We start from the raw sequence: 18,000 nt of genomic DNA, 5'->3' as shown, positions 1-18,000 counted from the left end.
TTTCATACGCTCCCTCAGTCGGATTGGGTCTGACACTTCTGTCTAATTGATCACTGCTGTTGGCTGTCTGTAATCTGTGTGTGTGTGTGTGTGTGTGTGTGTGTGTGTGTGTGTGTGTGTGTGTGTGTGTGTGTGTGTGTGTGTGTGTGTGTGTGTGTGTGTGTGTGTGTGTGTGTGTGTGTGTGTGTGTGTGTGTGAGTGATCTCATGATGTTAAGTCAGCACACCACAAACTCTTAAGGTCACCAAAGACTCTCATGCCTGTTGACCTCAACGTAAGTCCGGGTCCTTCAAAAGTTGTGTTGCAGATGTGAACGGCATGCGCACACATTCGCAATCCATTTGGTTTTCCTTTAAGAAGCAAGGCAGTGTGTTCCTGACTAGGTTCCTAAATATGTGACCTGGACTGAATCCAACACCGCTGCCCATCTTCTTCATTGTGTGAAATCCGTCTTGTGACAGACCTACCGCATTCGGTGTCAGCTACCGCAGTCGGTGTCAGCTACCGCAGTCGGTGTCAGCCACTGCTTAACCTCAAGTAAAGCCCTGAATGTGTTTGTCAGCATCGCAGTGCTCCGCCAAACAGAAAATAATCATGTACCCATGAATCGTCCGTTTGGCTCTGCTGTCGTTCTCTCTCCTCTCCTCTCCTCTCCTCCCTCAATACACTCAGCATAATTATTTATTTCGCCCTGCTTCCATCTTGTACCCTTTACACGTTAAGCCTTTCCTCTGTCTTCACTTGAACTTCCTCGCCTTCAATTGCTCTTTGCTTTTTCAAAACGTGCCTTGTTTCTTCTCTTTTCCACCGTTACCTGGAAGAATAGCTCCCCGCCCCCCCTTCATTCATTGCTTTTTCAGGGTCACCGACACCACCTCTCTATGTCTTACTCTCTGTTTAACTCCATTTATCTTTCCTTTTTATCCCTCAGTGGGATTTATTTCTTGTTCATTTTTTTTCCTCCCAATGAGACCGCTCGGCTACCCAGCTCGGCTCCCCGGTCCGTCCTCCAGCCCCACGGCTAACTCGACACGACGCCCCTTTCAAACGGTTTTACTCTCAAGATGGGGCTCATTAATGCACCGTTTGATCTCCTGTGACACAGTGTCCATTCACCTGTGATTTTCCTCTCGGAGGTGGAGCTTGTTAAAAGTAAGTGGATTGGATAAATCGCAGCAGAACGCACAAGGTGCTTATAACATCAAAGTGCCGAGTGGTTGAAGGAAGTATGAAGACAAGGTATCTGACCTACATAGCGGCAGCCGCAACACTTTGACAACTGCTGTGGAAAACGCTCCCTTACACTCGCTGCTTCTTCCCATTGATAAAAGTCAGGTGGGACCGCTAGCAAGGTGGAACAACGCACAACAAACATATTTGGTAATGCAGCTTTTTGTACATTTTGGACTTTTGTGAACATAATGGCTGTCATCTTTACCACTCACACGTCGTATGAGATTTAGTTTGAGTGTTTGCAACAGGAGACATTAAACGGTTTGATCCGGGCGTTTAGTCTCAGCATTGAGTTACATTTGCATTAAGCCTGTAGTCGTTAGGTCAATTTAGGGTAAAGGATCCATTGAAACTGTTTTCTCTCATTTATCATGAAGTATAAGTCAATAGTTCTTTAATGACTATCATGATTAGTGTTTTCGGTGTTTAGTGCTAGGATTGATGTGTTGGATTAAAGGTTTTGGCTGGCACTGGAGCCCCCTGATATTAAAATGTGAAACGTCTGGCTTATTTGCTACTGTGGGAAAAAAGCTGGTGAATAACTACTCCCACTAATCAGTGTTAATGAGTCTAACGTTGTGGGCTTGGGCAGAAGTAATTTGCTTGCAGTGCACTATGATGACACCACCTGTATCACACCATCATTAGCACACTGAGATAAATCCGCCATCGTCATCAGTGTCTCCCTCATTGTTATTTTCTACAGCATGACCTTCTTCCCTGAAGCTAATGGATTTTATTGGTCCTAATGTGTTTGTTATCTTCCCTCTAGCTTTTAAGTGTAAGCAAACCCCCTGTTTCAGCTCAAACCTCGAACACTATGGGCCCTATTTTAACGGTCTGAAACGCAAGTGGGAAGCGCAAAGCGCAAGTAGCTTTGTGGGCGGTTCTACGGCGCTATCGCTATTTTACAGGCGGATAAATGACACTTGCGTCGCGGCGCAAGTGTCAAAAGGGTTGGTCTGAAGCAGCCTAGTTACCCGTAGGTGTGGTTTGGGCGTAACGTCCAACAAACCAATGAGAGTGCCAGCTCCCATCCCCTTTAAGAGCCATGAGCGCATTTGAATCGGACGAGTTGATATTTTGACAGCGCGTCTGCAGTCTCCGATGAGACAGATGCACATGAATTTCAAACTGCAAATGGCTCAGTTTATTGCCAAATAATATGGCCTAATTCACACATGGAATAAGGGGTTTTCTTCCACAACTTCAGAAATACTGAGTCCTCAAATAAATTTCGGCAAAGAAAACGTATATAACATATGATATGCGGCAACTGTGGTTCTATTTAATGATATACGCAATACATTATAAACATTGTTTCTTATCAGTATTGTATGCTATCCTAATATGCATGTGTCCCCGCGGTAATAGACATATTGCCATTGATTGTATTATGCGTTACGTGTTTAGTTTGCGTGTGTTAAAACAGAGCACACACGCGCGCCCGCATTCATTCATTCTTTTTAACACTCACTCGCGGTAAAACAATGTTTTTCACGATCAAATACTCATCAATCCTAAAAGTTATGGGCATGTAGGCCTACACGATGTCTCTGTCAAGAAAATATGTGTTTGCTGTACGGTGTTTGCAGATGCATTGATTTAAAAGTACAACTTATTACCGCTGCATCAGCTGTTCTTTACCAAATAATTTACCAAGAATGTGCGGCTAGGTAGATGGGAGAAGCAAAGTGTATGCGCGAGGTGCACAAGCAATCCGTATGCATGCGCCCTTAAAATAGCATCTGAACAACGCACCACTGACTTTAAACCAGGTATTTCCTGGTCAGTAGCGCAATGGTATTCAGCAACGGCAAAATACCGTTTGCGCCAGAACACGCCTCCTCCTTCCGCCGAACCGCCCATTGGGGCGCATGATCAATCCCTAATTTACCGGCGAGTGGCGGTGGTGGGAAAAGAACGCTCTGCGCCAGTTGTAAACTAGCAACGACACATGCGCCAGTGACTATATTAAGTCACTTGCGCCGGATGCAAGATAGGGCCCTATGATATAAAAAAAAAAGAGTAAGAGTTCTAGGAAGGAAAGGGGACGTGTTATCCACACAGCCAATGTGCTTTTAATGAGCGAGATTGTTGAAGATGAAGTGTGCCACACACTGTGGGGTTAGACTGTACGCGTCCTTGAGACGTAACACTCTCATTGGCCGCAGCCCAGACGAAGCTCCACCCCACCATGGTGTCTGCACTCCCCTTCGGCTAGCAGCGACATCAAAGTACCCCCGAAAAGGCCCTTCTACTCTGCTGCAGATCATGGAAGACGTACATGAAAAAAGACAATTCTGGGTTCTTTAACAATATAAAACCTAAACCAACTCACGCCTTTATTATGTCTAACTTTGTATCTAAAGTTAACCATCTCTAGATGTGCAGGCTTGCATTCCTGTTGCAAGGCTTACAGAGAAAAATGCTTGTTTGAGTTGGTTTGGAAGGAACAATGTTTCTCTGACAAGAACTACAGATTTTTCATTTAATCTCGCTTTCAAGCTCCGCTTCTGTCACCCTATCTCTTGTGTTTTGGTTTCAACCGTGTTTTGTTTGACAATCTTCCTACCATTGTGAGGTGACGAATGAGTCATTGCTTCGAGCATTGTCTCATGTATTGTCAACCATCTGCGGAAAAGTGTCAAAAACGGTCAAACTTTTAGTAAAAAAAGAAGCTAAAACCGACATGAGTGCAATGTCAACAATTGATACAATCGTGTACGGAAGGGGGTGTGATCATTACCACCATCGTCTTTTCACCTATGGCATTGGCAGCTGTCCAGAGGTCAACGTTTTGTATGTCTCACAATTACAGCCCAATTAGAAGCACTCTCTTGTTGATATTCATTGTGTACTACTGGGTAATGACATTCTGTTAAAAGCCTTATTTATTTTTGAGCTTCTGCAAACAAGCGGTTTATATTTACAGGAATTTTAAGGTATGGTCTGTTCAAGATCCCCCTTTTTCTCTCTCACCAATTTTCAGAAGAATATACATTATAATTTTATTCTAATTTTAGGTAAAAACATTCATTTCAAAGGGAGCCATACAGTGTGATGATCACCCACTGCAAAATTCTACTGGAGGGTCCTATAGAATCTTAAGCAATTGGTTTTTTTCAAACTTAATTGGCAAACAAGAGTGTAAATTCCAGACAATGTCGATAAAATATGTTTTTGCAACCATCATATAAGTATCTTATTGTCGATGACAGTGCTAAAAACATTTAAAACTCACAGCGCCATAGACAATAGTTGACACTACTAATCTTCAAGACAAAGTCAAAGGTAATTTGGCTGAATCCTACGCATTTTAGACCTTGGCAAAGGGGGAGCAGCTGCTGTTTGCACATCACCTATCTTGGGAAGAACAGTGTGAGGCGGGAGCCGGTGGGGGAGGCTGATAAGGGCAGCGATTAGCTGCAGATGGGCATCAGTTTGTCATCAGACTCCTCGATGAGATGTGGAATTGGCCCTAGTTAGGTCGTGACAGTTACATCACAATCGAGAGCCGAGTTGCTCCAAACCACTTCAATAGTGCAATCGCTGCGTTTCTAAATGTCAACAACTTTTTCAATAGATTAAAATAGTAGGAGACTGTCATTGCGTCAATGGTGCAATTTGTAAAAGCAATTTTCCAATAAAAATGCTAACGGCAAATTATAAATGTTTCTATCTATATATCTTTTTCATGAATATTACTTTACTTGTCCTCCAGAATATTCTACGTGTCCCACGACTCTCAGGATCTGAAGATCTTCAGCTACATCGCCCGGGACGGACAGAGCAACGTGTTCCGCTGCAATGTCTTCAAGTCGAAGAAGAAGGTGAGCCCCGGAGCACAGCGCCTTTTCTTCATTGGTGTACCCTAATAACAAGTAGCCTTGCATCAGCCCGCACACATCACTGTTTGTGCGGGCTAGAGAAGAGAACATAGTTCATCAGCCATTTACATAATTTCCCATGGTATGGGTACTAACATTTCAATCTCTTTTTATGCTACATAATTGTTGCTTAGTTGTGTCAGAACTACACCCCTGTCTGTGTTTCGACGAACCGCGGCCAACTGTATATGCATGGACCAACATTCTGTGTCCCTAGCTAGCCTTGGCAACAGTTCAAGTGAAGAACATTGCAATGTGCGTAGTGACTGTCGCTGGCTTGTCAGACCTTATCCCTGCTTGAGTAAATGAAAAGGCTGGGATAAAGACAACAGTGAAAGAGTGGGGCAGCCCCGTCAAACGGTATCAGGAAGCCGTCCTTGGTAGCTCTATTCAAAGGCATCAAAAAAAGATCTGCAGGACTTCAGTGAATAGCAATAAATTAAACAGCACTGTTTTTATCTAATATAGTTCGGCTTTACATAGACACAGTTCATAAAGGGTGTCTGTTTGTTTTCAACAAAATGTATTCTAATGGCAAACATTGATTGAGCAGTATCCCCTGTGGTACCTTTTGTGTTATTATTTTATTTTATTATTATATCATCTATGAGGGAATTTATTCATGCGGAACAGTTATAGTAGCTCCTGAATAAACAATAATCGAGCAGGGAGTGGACCCCATCTAGTTTATCCCAAGAATACAATTCTCTCTCTTCTCGGAGCACAACAGCCATAGTCTGCATCTTAATGTATTAAAATATACAGATGGTCGCAGTGGCAGGTTGGGCAAATGTGTTGTTTTAGTAACATGCTTAGTTAGTTACTTAAATTTACGTAATGGCCACTTTAATTGTATGTCTATGGTATACAAAGAAACGGACGCACACACTACAGCTAATTAATTTCCAACACATGCTGTATAGCCACTGTATAAGATGGGTGGTGAGTTAGTTATGAAGCTCCAGTGGTCTCTGGGGGAACCGTTTACCCTGGGGCTATTGAGCGTGTGTGTGTGTTCTTGTTTACCTGGATACCTAGTTTGTGCTGCTGCTGTCTGGGCCCTGTGTAGGTCAAGGATCAGTGGTGGTGGTGAAGCACTGGTCTGGCATCCATCTCATTTAAAAAAGAGGGAGAGGGTTATTATAGTAGGAAAAGTTTGAGGTGTAGAGCAAAACTAAAAAGCTTGGAATGTGCACACCAAGCGCAGATATTTAAATGTATTTCTATGAAAGCATCTTTGCAAAGGATGATTTCTTACAAGAAATCTGATAGTGAACTTTTTCAGTGTCTATTATTGGCAGCAAAATAATGACCAATCTTGATTTAGGATATCAGCATATAAAAAACGTAACTACCTCCCTCTGTCCAACATGGAGAAATATTCTCCCTCTCTGTCGCTGTCTCTCCCTAGCTCTCTCTCCCTCCCTGCCTCCCTCCCTCCCTCTTCTTCCCAGAACCAACACTTTAAAAGCAAGACAACTAATGAGCGCTCTTGTGTCGGGGCAATTGCAGGGCGTCCAGAGATATCCATCGTAGTGCACTCAATGCTGTGTGTGTGTGTGTGTGTGTGTGTGTGTGTGTGTGTGTGTGTGTGTGTGTGTGTGTGTGTGTGTGTGTGTGTGTGTGTGTGTGTGTGTGTGTGTGTGTGTGTGTGTGTGTGTGTGTGTGTGTGCGCGTCTCAGCCAGAGGCCAAGGATTTGAGTGTCTTTTACATTCACTGTTGACCGAAAACAATGAATGGGCAAAGCTATGCATCTTCATGGAACTGACAAGCTCATCTCAAGGCCCTTGTATATGGTGCAACACACATCAAAGAATAAGGTCATGAGTAAGGCTTTGTATCTTTATGACCGGCTGCTGTACAAGACCTTTATGAATGAATATGTGAATCTCAAATAGATTTATAATAGTTTTATATATCCAATTAATTATTGCGCTTTGTTAATTATTTCTGCTGCTCGGTGCACACAATAAATTAATTCAGCGTTCAAACAAATCGGGTTCAGTACATCATAAAATAGTGTGGTTCAAGGTTTGCTGTTACCTAGACACCATGAAATGAGAATTGTCTTCATTTACTGCCAGATTATTTCCCTATTCAAAATTCTGATAAAAGGTCTAACCATTGTAGCTTCCTCCACAATGTCTATGCTGAAAGGCTTATCACTTTGATTAATAACACCTATAAACACGCTTCTGCTCCACTCAAAATGATGAATAAGGCAAACCGGCTGATCTGGCACACTCGTTTCATCAATTTTACACGAGCCATGCAAATCCCAAAGGATAATAATCGCGGCATTTCTCTTGCGTTCTCGGCCCCCTCTAATTACCCTGTTTACTTGAAAATTCTCTCATGTTTCAAAAGTAAAATATGCTTTGAATGGCACCAGACAGTTTCTTATCAACTGCTTCTCAAGTGTCATCACATTGTAAAGTGGAACGTGGATCTGTATTAGATTTCATAGGCCTTTTTCTGTCCTGAATCTATTTCTGACTGCTTTACTATGCAGATATATGGCCTATGCAGATGATGATGTGACGAAGAAATAAGTGTTGAGGTCCGATTTCAAGCAATCATTGCCTATAATTATGCTATGTAATGGTAATATGTCACCTCTACTTAGATTACTAATGAGCCTCACTATTCTGTCAATTCAATTTTAATGGAGTGCTGATGCTCTGGCCAATTAAGCCTATATAAAGCCAACATAGACATAGATCCTGGTCTATACTCAGAAGTAATGGACTGGACCCTTGGTATAATTCGTCGTGGGGTTTTTAATTAGAAAAGTTTAGCTAAGCCCAGGGTTGGCCTACGTGGGATTTTCGTTGTGTAATATATCGGTATATAAAGGTTGGGTATGGGATTTGCGAAATGCCAGCAGATTTTGAAAACACACAACTCAAATGGTCCTACCCCCTCTCCTTCAACGCTGACTCTGACTCCACCCATTCCAAGTACATGGACGCGCAATCATGCATGAGCGCGAACACAGATGCGCGAGAGCGAGCCATTAGCTAGTTAGCTAGCTCCAGTAGCTACCGCAGGATAACAACAAACAGAAGCTTGCTCTGGGTGACGAGCTTTGAGTACGTGCACGAAGGGGTCACGCGCGGGGAGCGGGGGATGGGGAGGGGAGTGCAGTACGATTTACGTACTTACTGTCAAATGCCACTCGGTGGTTCTGGAAATCATTGGCTGGAGTTTTTCGAGCCCTGCCCGTTCCACTTAAAGCCCGTGGCTTTAAGTGGGTTATGATAAGGATTTCAAGTAATTTGGCAAAAATTGCCAAAAAAGAGAATTCCATACCCAACCTTTAAACAAATGTCTAAAAACAATTGAGACAAAAAACAATAAAATAGATATATGTTTAAATTATAAAGAATCCCGTATCATTTAAATGTATCAGAAGGTTGCGATGGTTATATGGTTCTAGCTCCTTCATGCAACCGTTAGCCTCAACGTATTTCTTGATCGGCTTTCATGTTTTTACCTTCCCCACGGGGCTTGGCGGTCAACACAATCCCTGTGCAACGGCTACTTTTGTCTTCGCTCTTAACGGCCGCCTTTGAATAGCTGCCGGGACCGTAATGGCTGACTAATTGGCAGGCATGAATAGGTCGAGGGAGCAGACGTGACAGGAGGGAAGAGAAGGGAAGAGAAGGAGGACACTTAATAGCGCCGCTCGTGTCCGCCAAACTGCTACTTTGACTGTCTCCGTCACTTTCTTTGTCGACAAGTGTCCATTCGCAACCTACGTCCGGGACGGTCTGTCTCAAAGTGGGAGGCACAGGACTACTACAGGGAGATGGGATGGAAGGGATCATTTAATGTTTTTGAGTGAAGGGAAAGCTCAAAGGCACCCCAGATTAAAACAAAAGCACAGGCGGACCGGAACAATTAGAAAATGTATTGCACACAGGAGCTGTTAAGAAATGAGTAACTTTATAGTCGTTGTGTATGACTGCACTAGCCGGCATGAACCAAAAATTATTTAATCACGGCCCAGCTGCACGGTTCTTCAGACTATCTGATGCTGTGGATTGTGTGTGGTTGATAGCTTGTTCAAGCAGCACACTGTCTCGACACTAGGGCTCGGCTGGGCTGTGGCGGGCAGAACTCTGCGATACACCGGTTTATACATCATCAAACTGTGTCCTTCTGTCGAAAGCGCAGCAAAGCCAGAGAGTGTGGGAGCCGCCTAGGTTGCGTGTGGCATGGGTCTACTGCAACAGAATATTTTGCCACAGTTTTGGGGCAAATAGGCCACTATAAATGCCATGGCCATCCATTGTCAACTACCCTGATTGGGAGCTGCGTGTGTGTGTGCGTGTGTGCGTGCGTGTGTGTGTGCGCACGCTTGTGCGTGGAGCTGATGGATAGGTAAGTAAAAGTAAGAGGCCTTTGTGCATAGCCTGGAGCAAACGGTTTGGCTCTGAGGAGCCACTGAGGCATCTTAAGTTAATAACACCCCATTTATCACAAACAAACCCAAGCGCGCACACACACACACACACACACACACACACACACACACACACACACACACACACACACACACACACACACACACACACACACACACACACACACACACTTACACAAAGTGTAGATGCATTCACTAGCAAACATTTTGCTCTAATAATTAGGGCTCAGAACACAAACACACACACACATAAACACGCACACAAAAACGCACACAATTTCACTACAGTCAATATGCTGAGCATGGTTCTTTCAACTTTATCGTGTCACAACACTATTATTAATGCTCTATCATTATATCATAACAGAAAGTTCTAAAATCAAGAGTTTCATAACATAGCACATTTGATAATTCAAGCCAATAACGATTTCTGCATTGATGCTGCAATTATCTTTAGTGCTTTATTTTAACATATTTTAACATAAATTTCTTAAATTATTATTTTAATTTGTGGCATGCGGCATGCTATAAATAGAACCACGCTTTTCTCGCAGTTTATATTCACTTTGAAGGGAAAATAATTCGGGGATAAGAAATGAGGGCAAGCAAAAGGAAGAGAATGGAGCGTGTAGATTAGCCCCAGGTCACAGAGTGCCTTCCCTGCAAGACATCCCCCAGGCCCGTCCACCCCCCTGCCAGGCACACTTAGGAGTGGGAGCCCCTACCTAAAGGCCCTGACACCCCAAACCCACGTCAAATTTCAAGCCGCAACCAAGTCCGACACCAAGACACAGAAGTCGCCTCACGTCGTTCACGTCTTGGCCAACAAGTTGCACTGAACTCACCAAGAAGACTGCAGCCAACAGCCAACTAGCATGGTCCTTCAGCGCCTGAGTGAGAGGGATAACTCTCCCTACCAGCAGTAGGCGGTAGTCTGTATTTGTCATTCAAAAAGGGACACCGGAAGGAGTGCGGACATATACCCAGGAAACCAGGGCCACCGATGCCCACAGACGGGCAGACACAACATTGTCAGACGGCCGACCGTCTGCCCGGTGTTTTAGGGGTTAGGGCCTTGACCCCAACCACTGGCTGTGTCATGCCAAATTTGTACCGGCTGCCAAATTTGTACCGGGCGCGTCATCTATACGTAATCCATTCCAAACCTGCCTGGCAACAGATGATCGCGTCGTCCGTTGCCTGGCAACTGGCGATCGCGTCGAATGACCTGAATGGTTCACGAACATTCGCGAACCTTCTATCTAGAGATCCGTTATCTGTATTGTGCTATTTCATCCTTGACCTGCTTTAAACACTCAGTTTACTTGCTAAATGTGATTAAACAATTAAATACAATACAAATATAAAGTAAAAACAAGTGTTATCTAGCGATCCGTTAACTGTATTATGTTATTTAGTCTTTGGCAACATGAGCGCGAATGTTTTTTGAAACCTGCCCGGCAACGGACGACGCGATCATCTGCTGCCATGCAGGTTTGGAATGGATTACGTATGGATGACGCGCCCGGTACAAATTTGGCAGCCGGTACAAATTTGGCATGACAGCTGAACAATGAACTGTGATAAGCAATACCTCGTGTTTGTCAGGTTGCGACTCGAGTGGGTCAGGGGATGAGGTCCAGGGGAATCACTGCTTTTCAAATAACCAGAGAAAAGTAACAGGAGAAATTGGGGAGAGCATGAGGCCACTGACATTGTCGGATTCAATCAGAAATATGAAGGGACAGAGTTGCAGGATAAGAGGGAACAGTATGGAAGTAAATCTGTGCCATCAGATTTTGAAAATAAAAAGCCATTGAATTCTAAGCACCGAATATTTATGCATTGGAATAACGTGTCTGGATTTTTTGCCTCTGAATTTAACTCAATAAATCATATTCAGCTTTATTGTTATTTTTTTCTCTTCCCATAAAAAGCTACAGTCAGTGTTTTAATGACGTTGATTTACCTTATTTATTTTTTAAAGGGGACTTATTATACCACCAGGTGTGAGTGTGATTAGCCTTACAAGCCGTTTCTAAAATCGGCCTAATATGACATCACTAGTGGGCGTGTCCACCTAGATCTGTGCTGGATAGATCTATCTACCAGCCTACCCAGTGGACTGAAGTAAACATTGCTCATCTATCCAGCACAGATCTAGGTGGACACACCCACTAGTGATGTCATATTAGGCAGATTTTAGAACCGGCTTGTAAGGCTAATCACACTCACACCTGGTGGTATAATAAGTCCCCTTTAAAGATTTATTTTTGCATTTTAATGACCACGGGCAGGACTTCGAACCCAGGTCGCTGCTTTTTAGGACGGAGCCTATATGGTACACGCTCTACCTGGTGAGCCACTGGGGCGCCCCACGTTGATTTACCTTCGAGCATTTCCTATTATAGGCTATTGTGTGAAATGCTGTTTAGAATTAACATTTGTATCAAGAAAGAAAGAAGCAGCGAGTGACGCTCTTATTTCCTCTCTTCCTCTCTCCTGCTCTTCCTTTGGTCCCCGGATGTTAACACAGAATTTTCAGATATTGAATTTTGCAGCTGAATTTGGCATGTTGAATTCGGGGACGTTGAAAATATTTATGTTGCATTTTAACGTTGAATATTTGATTTTGAATTTTAACATTGAAAAATAAGCTGACTATGATATATTGAATATTCTAAGAGTTAAAGTCGGAGGTAAAAAATCCAGATAGGCCTACGTTATTTCAATGCATAAATATTCTTAGAATTCAATGGCTTTTTATTTTCAAAATCCGATGGCATAGATTTACTTCCATAAACAGTTGTTGAGTTCAATCTGAATGATAAATGTTGGTGAGAAAACTGATGAAACAACTATAAAATCGGAATGGTACTGACAAAGTCGATGGAAGCATTTTAGAGGGTAAAAGAAGTTGATTGAAGTTAGTAGTAACTTAAATTATTTTATAGCTTAAAAAACCTCGATAGTAGTCAACAATGATGACTGATTTCAATAAGGTTATCGATGAAATAAAATCGTATAGATGATATATTCTACAAATAGAATATATCATATAAATGCCGTCCAGCCCGTTCCTCTTTCTTTGTTTACAAGAACAGTACTATTGACACTCCCAAAGCCCCTCCCACTCACATCAGCCAAAGTTCGCGTCACACAGTTGTCACACAGCCAGTTTTAATGGACTGAACGCTTTTTGAGTTTATTTTTTTATTCTCCCGCCTGCTCACTTGGCGGGGCTTGATCATACACAGTGCGACTTTAAGCCTCCTTTAAAGCCCACAATCTACTGAACAGCCTGAAGTTATCGGAATGAAATGCTGCAACACTGTCACCAGAAGTGAGCTGTGTTTATCACATAACTGATTGGAGGCCAACATTTACCAGAAATCTGTACTCACAAACATTACCCCTTACTTCATGCATCACGGACCGTTTCAACTTAGCGTAGATTGAGGTCAAGTGAGTGAGTGAGTTAGGCGCTAAGTTGGTGTGATAGTGCTTCTGAATCCTAAGAACCACTTTTTAAGAGATACCTTTCGAGTGCTGCTGAGATGGAGCTTGAGATGAATCACTCTGTATTCTGTAGATCTGAACTGCTTCCTATCTCCCAGAAATATTGACGTGCTTCACTAACTTATTCTGTTTATTTTATTTGCGTGTGTGCGTTTGTGTGTGTGTGTCTCCCAGAGCCAGGCCATGCGCATCGTGAGGACGGTGGGCCAGGCCTTTGAGGTGTGCCACAAGCTCAGCCTTCTGCACACCCAGCAGAGCGCAGACGGGGCGGAGGATGGAGACAAGACAGGTACTGCCCATAAAGCAATAATGGTTCATTTCCACTTGAGGGTGCGGGTCGGTTCGGTGCGGCTTGGTGGAGTAGTGAAGGTGCGGTTCGTCACAGCTCAGTTTCGGCTCGCATGTCCACCGCCGACAACGGCAAACTTTCTCGCGACATTTTTTCAATAAATAAAGCTTTCGCCGTTGTCCAGGTCACGCCCACTTTTGGCGGTGGAATCGCGATCCGTGCCGCACCTTTGTGAACTGAACCGACCTGCACCCGTCCGGTGGAAACACGGCATAAGTGGACATACCGTCTGGGATATTGACCCATTGGTTTATACATGACCGTTTCGCGGGTGTATAGATTTGCCCTCAATGGTGAGTCAAAATTGTTTGAGGTTTTTGCAACCAGCAGTGGAAACAATCCATATTTGGCACATTGAGGCAGGAATTGAAAGGCCTCTTTGCACTTGACTCATTAATGTGCAGTCCTTTATAACTTTTGTATGAAATCCAACTGTCAACCAGGACCTTAGAGAACGTATAATATGAGGATGAACTAGCCTCTGAGATCCTAATGGAACAAAGATACAGATTGTTGGCTTTGTATTATTTATGAGAATGAAATGAAGGGCTGTTAGAGGAAGTATGTGTTAGTCTCTTCCACATGAGCTGTACAAACAGACACATGGCTGCTACAAACAGTTCCTCCCCTGACCCAATAGCTTGTTCCACTTACTGGGCTCAGTTCTGAACAGGTATACTGGGCAACGGTTTATTATAGTAGTGCTATCACAATTTTGAATTACAGTGGTGCCAGTTATATTTCAAAGCAAAATCCCTCACCTGCATTTGGGCCATGGACGAGGGTTTAAGAAAAATAATGATTTGCGGACACAGCCCATTCATTGCCAGCCACAAAAAAACAAACGTGGTTGTTTTGAGAAAAGCTTTGTTTGGATGGTACGCTAGTAGACCCCTGGGTGATGTGATGTCAAGCAGCCATAGAGCATCAGCCACAAAAGGACTCCCAAAGTAGTTTCTTGCCTCTTTAAAATGTCATCAAAGACACACACACACACACACACACACACACACAGACACACAGACACACAGACACACAGACACACACACACACACACACACACACACACACAATAACAGCCTGCATACCGCGAGGGCTGGAGTGAATGTCACGCCTGATTCAACCTGAGGAGAGAAGACAGAGCTTCAGAACAATGACGGACTGAGCTGCTTGATATCCACTGCCACGTGTCAATTTGGCCCACAGGCACACGTGTGCCAGTGTGTGTCTGAGTTAGGATGAGCGAGAAAGAACAGTCACCGCCTCGCTCGGGGGTTTCAGGAAATATTACCCCGCCACATGGAGTCCAGTGTGTTTTCTGGGATAGGTTTTTTTTAGCGGTGAATTCCGTCTTGCTTTTGTTTCCCCTCTCATTTGAAGGCATTGTACTATAAATAAAAAATAGTTTATAAGAGAGGTCGATGGCAGGTGTTGTCTCTTTGCTTTCCTGTCCATCCGGTAAACCAGTGAATCCTCATCCAAACGCAAACAGAATTCCATATTTGAAGATGGGTCAAGTGTATCATACACCTATGGCCATCAATGCTGCTTAACACTGGAGTGACGGCTATGATTTAAAGTGGAACATTCAGTACTGGTTCACTATAGCCTGCCCAGGAAAGTACATTAAAGACGAGCTGTCTCTGTCCTTTGTTATATATATATGGGGTTCAATTAGCATTATTGGTTAAACCTGCACAGTGTCACTTACTCACTGCAGCCATAACCTTTGTTACAAAATACACTATTCATCATTTTTTCATTGCAGCTACACTTTTGCTTAAAAAAGTTTAAAAATATGAGCGTAAAAAATAGGATTATGGCCAAACTCAAGCTCCCATGGCTCCATCCTCCCAGGGATATTGCTATTTCAAATCTATTTGGTCCGTGGTGAACCGTGGCACTTTCTGGCCCAGAGCGGTGCATTAGGGGTGGAGTGGGTTGGGACTCGAGATGAACCACAAAGTGCCAACTTCCTTAGGAAATGAAACTAGAACTGCAAGCAGTTATGCAGGGGTCCAAGAAGTGTGCATTTCGCCGGCACAACGCGACAAGAAATGTGCATTTCGCCGGCACAACGCGAAGCATGTGTTCAAAACGCTACCCTGAACCTGTGGATACAAAGGATTTGACTGTGGTAGGAGTAGCGAGAAGTCAGTGTAGCGTTTTCGCGGCGAGATTTTGTCGAAGATATACAATTTCCTCGTTTATTGCGCCCCCTAATGGCGAAATTTTCCGTAATTTTTATCGAACATCATTAAGGTTAGCACCAACATGTGTGTACAATTTGGACTCGATCCGACGTCTAATATCTTTTGTTTCTGGATTTTAGATTTTCGACTTAAAACGTAGCTAAGCGACAAATATTCAAAACGCTACCGTTTCGTCGTCGAAGGTCGGATCAAAAAACTGTCTATTATTTCTTTGCGTGTGCGTCTGAAGATGCCGTGTGCAAAGTTTGGTGTCGATTGGTCAAGAAATGTGGGAGGAGTAGGGAAAAGGCAGTTTTGCGGTTTTCGTGATTTTGCGAAAAAAAATTATAGACGCAAATGGGCGTGGCCTATGCCAAAAGATGCAGCAGACTCCAGTGAATATGTGCGTACAAGTTTTTAACTGTGGGAGGTTCGGTGTGGGAGTTATAGCCCCAAACGCGTTTTCAGAACATTCCATTGGCAAATTAGGAGACATACAATGTCGTAGTTTTTTGGCGCCGCCTTGTGGCGAAATTTTCCGAAGACAATTTTCCTTTTCCAAATAACTCCCGCCCACATTAATAATTCTTGGCCATATTTCTTATATAGACTCGGGTTTGCCCCTTGGTGGTTTCCTCATAGTTTGAAGAACATTGCTTTGGCCAATTAGAAGATATACAATTTCCTCGTTTATTGCGCCCCCTTAGGGCGTAATTTTCCGATTTCTTTAGCAAACGCTGTTAAGGTTAGCACCGACATGTGTGTAAAATTTGGACTCGATCCGATGTCTAATTTTAGATTTTTTTTTATTATTATTTTTCACGTCTAATTTAGCTAATAAACCAATATTCAAAACGCTACCGTTTTGTCGTCGAAGGTCGGATCAAAAAAGTGTCTAAGATTTCTTTGCGTGTGCGTCTGACGATGTCGTGTGCAAAGTTTGGTGTTGATTGGTCAAGAAATGTGGGAGGAGTAGGGAAAAAACAGTTTTGCGGTTTTTGCGATTTAGCGAAAAATATTCATAGACGCAAATGGGCGTGGCCTAGACCAAAAGCTGCAGCAGACTCCAGTGCATCTGTGTGTACAAGTTTTTGGACTCTGGGAGGTTCGGTGTGGGAGTTATAGCCCCAAACGCGTATTCCTTGGTATAGCGCCACCTAGTGGCCGGCATGTCTGGATTTGGTTATCTGAGTAGCGGTGCCGATTCTGGATCAAGTCATGTAATTGGCGCGTGTGCACCATTTACGGTTTGGGCTGTAGTCCCACTTTCACCGCGGGAAGAATAACTAGAACTGCAAGCAGTTATGCAGGGGTCCAAGAAGTGTGCATTTCGCCGGCACAACGCGAAGCATGTGTTCAAAAATTGAGAAACGGCGTATGCGAAAAGATGCAGCTGACTCCAGTGAATCTGTAGATATAAAGGTTTTGACTGTGGGAGCTTCGGTGTGGGAGTTATAGCCCAAAACGCGTTTTGAGAACATTCCATTGGCCAATTAGGAGATATTGGACTCGATCCGATGTCTAATTTTGGATTTTCTTGGATTTTTAATTTTCCACGTCTAATTTAGCTAATAAACAAATATTAAAAACTCTACCGTTTCGTCGTCGAAGGTCGGATCAAAAAACTGTTGATGATTTGGTCAAGAAATGTGGGAGGAGTAGCGAAAAAACAGTTTTGCGGTTTTCGCGATTTAGCGAAAAATATTCATAGACGCAAATGGGCGTGGCCTGGGCCAAAAGATGCAGCAGACTCCAGTGCATCTGTGGGTATATCGTTTTTGACTGTGGGAGGTTCGGTGTGGGAGTTATAGCCCCAAACAAGTTTTCCTAGGTATAGCGCCACCTAGTGGCCGGCAGGTCTGGATTTTGTCGTCTGCATAGTCTTCACGTACCTGGATCTAGTCATGTAATTGGCGTGTGTGCACCATTTACGGTTTGGGCTGTGGTACCACTTCTAGCTGGGAATAATAAAAATAAGAAATGTGCATTTCGCCGGCACAACGCGAAGCATGTGTTCAAAACAAATGGGCACGGCGTGTGCCAAAAGATAAAGCTGACTCCAGTGAATCTGTGGATATAAAGGTTTTGACTGTGGGAGGTTCGGTGTGGGAGTTATAGCCCAAAACGCGTTTTCAGAACATTCCATTGGCAAATTAGGAGACACACAATGTCGTAGTTTTTTGGCGCCGCCTTGTGGCGAAATTTTCCGAAGACAATTTTCCTTTTCCAAATAACTCCCGCCCACATTAATAATTCTTGGCCATATTTTTTATATAGACTCGGGTTTGCCCCTTGATGGTTTCCTCATAGTTTGAAGAACATTCCTTTGGCCAATTAGAAGATATACAATTTCCTCTTTTATTGCGCCCCCTAAAGGCGTAATTTTC

At 43.4% G+C, this 18,000-nt stretch overlaps 1 protein-coding gene and 1 long non-coding RNA gene across 4 annotated transcripts in view; both read left to right on the top strand.

The window, feature by feature from the left end:
- The window catches only part of LOC132469563 (uncharacterized), a 241,675-nt gene that overhangs the window by 134,737 nt on the left and 88,938 nt on the right, over nucleotides 1–18,000 (top strand). The window lies entirely within an intron of this gene.
- Nucleotides 1–18,000, top strand: part of nos1apa (nitric oxide synthase 1 (neuronal) adaptor protein a) — a 90,202-nt gene that overhangs the window by 45,813 nt on the left and 26,389 nt on the right. For all 3 annotated transcript variants that reach the window (XR_009528291.1, XM_060066719.1, XM_060066720.1), the window contains exons 5-6: nucleotides 4,958–5,066; nucleotides 13,247–13,361. Coding sequence is in view for 2 of the 3 variants with exons in the window: in XM_060066719.1 (XP_059922702.1) it covers nucleotides 4,958–5,066; nucleotides 13,247–13,361 (224 nt within the window). In the remaining variant the exon portion in view is untranslated. The remainder of the gene's footprint in view (nucleotides 1–4,957; nucleotides 5,067–13,246; nucleotides 13,362–18,000) is intronic.

This window comes from Gadus macrocephalus, chromosome 12, assembly GCF_031168955.1.
Source record: "Gadus macrocephalus chromosome 12, ASM3116895v1".
Classification (NCBI taxonomy): Eukaryota; Metazoa; Chordata; class Actinopteri; order Gadiformes; family Gadidae; genus Gadus; species Gadus macrocephalus.
The sequence above is the reverse complement of the archived record's forward strand: the minus strand, read 5'-3'. Positions and strand labels throughout refer to the sequence as shown.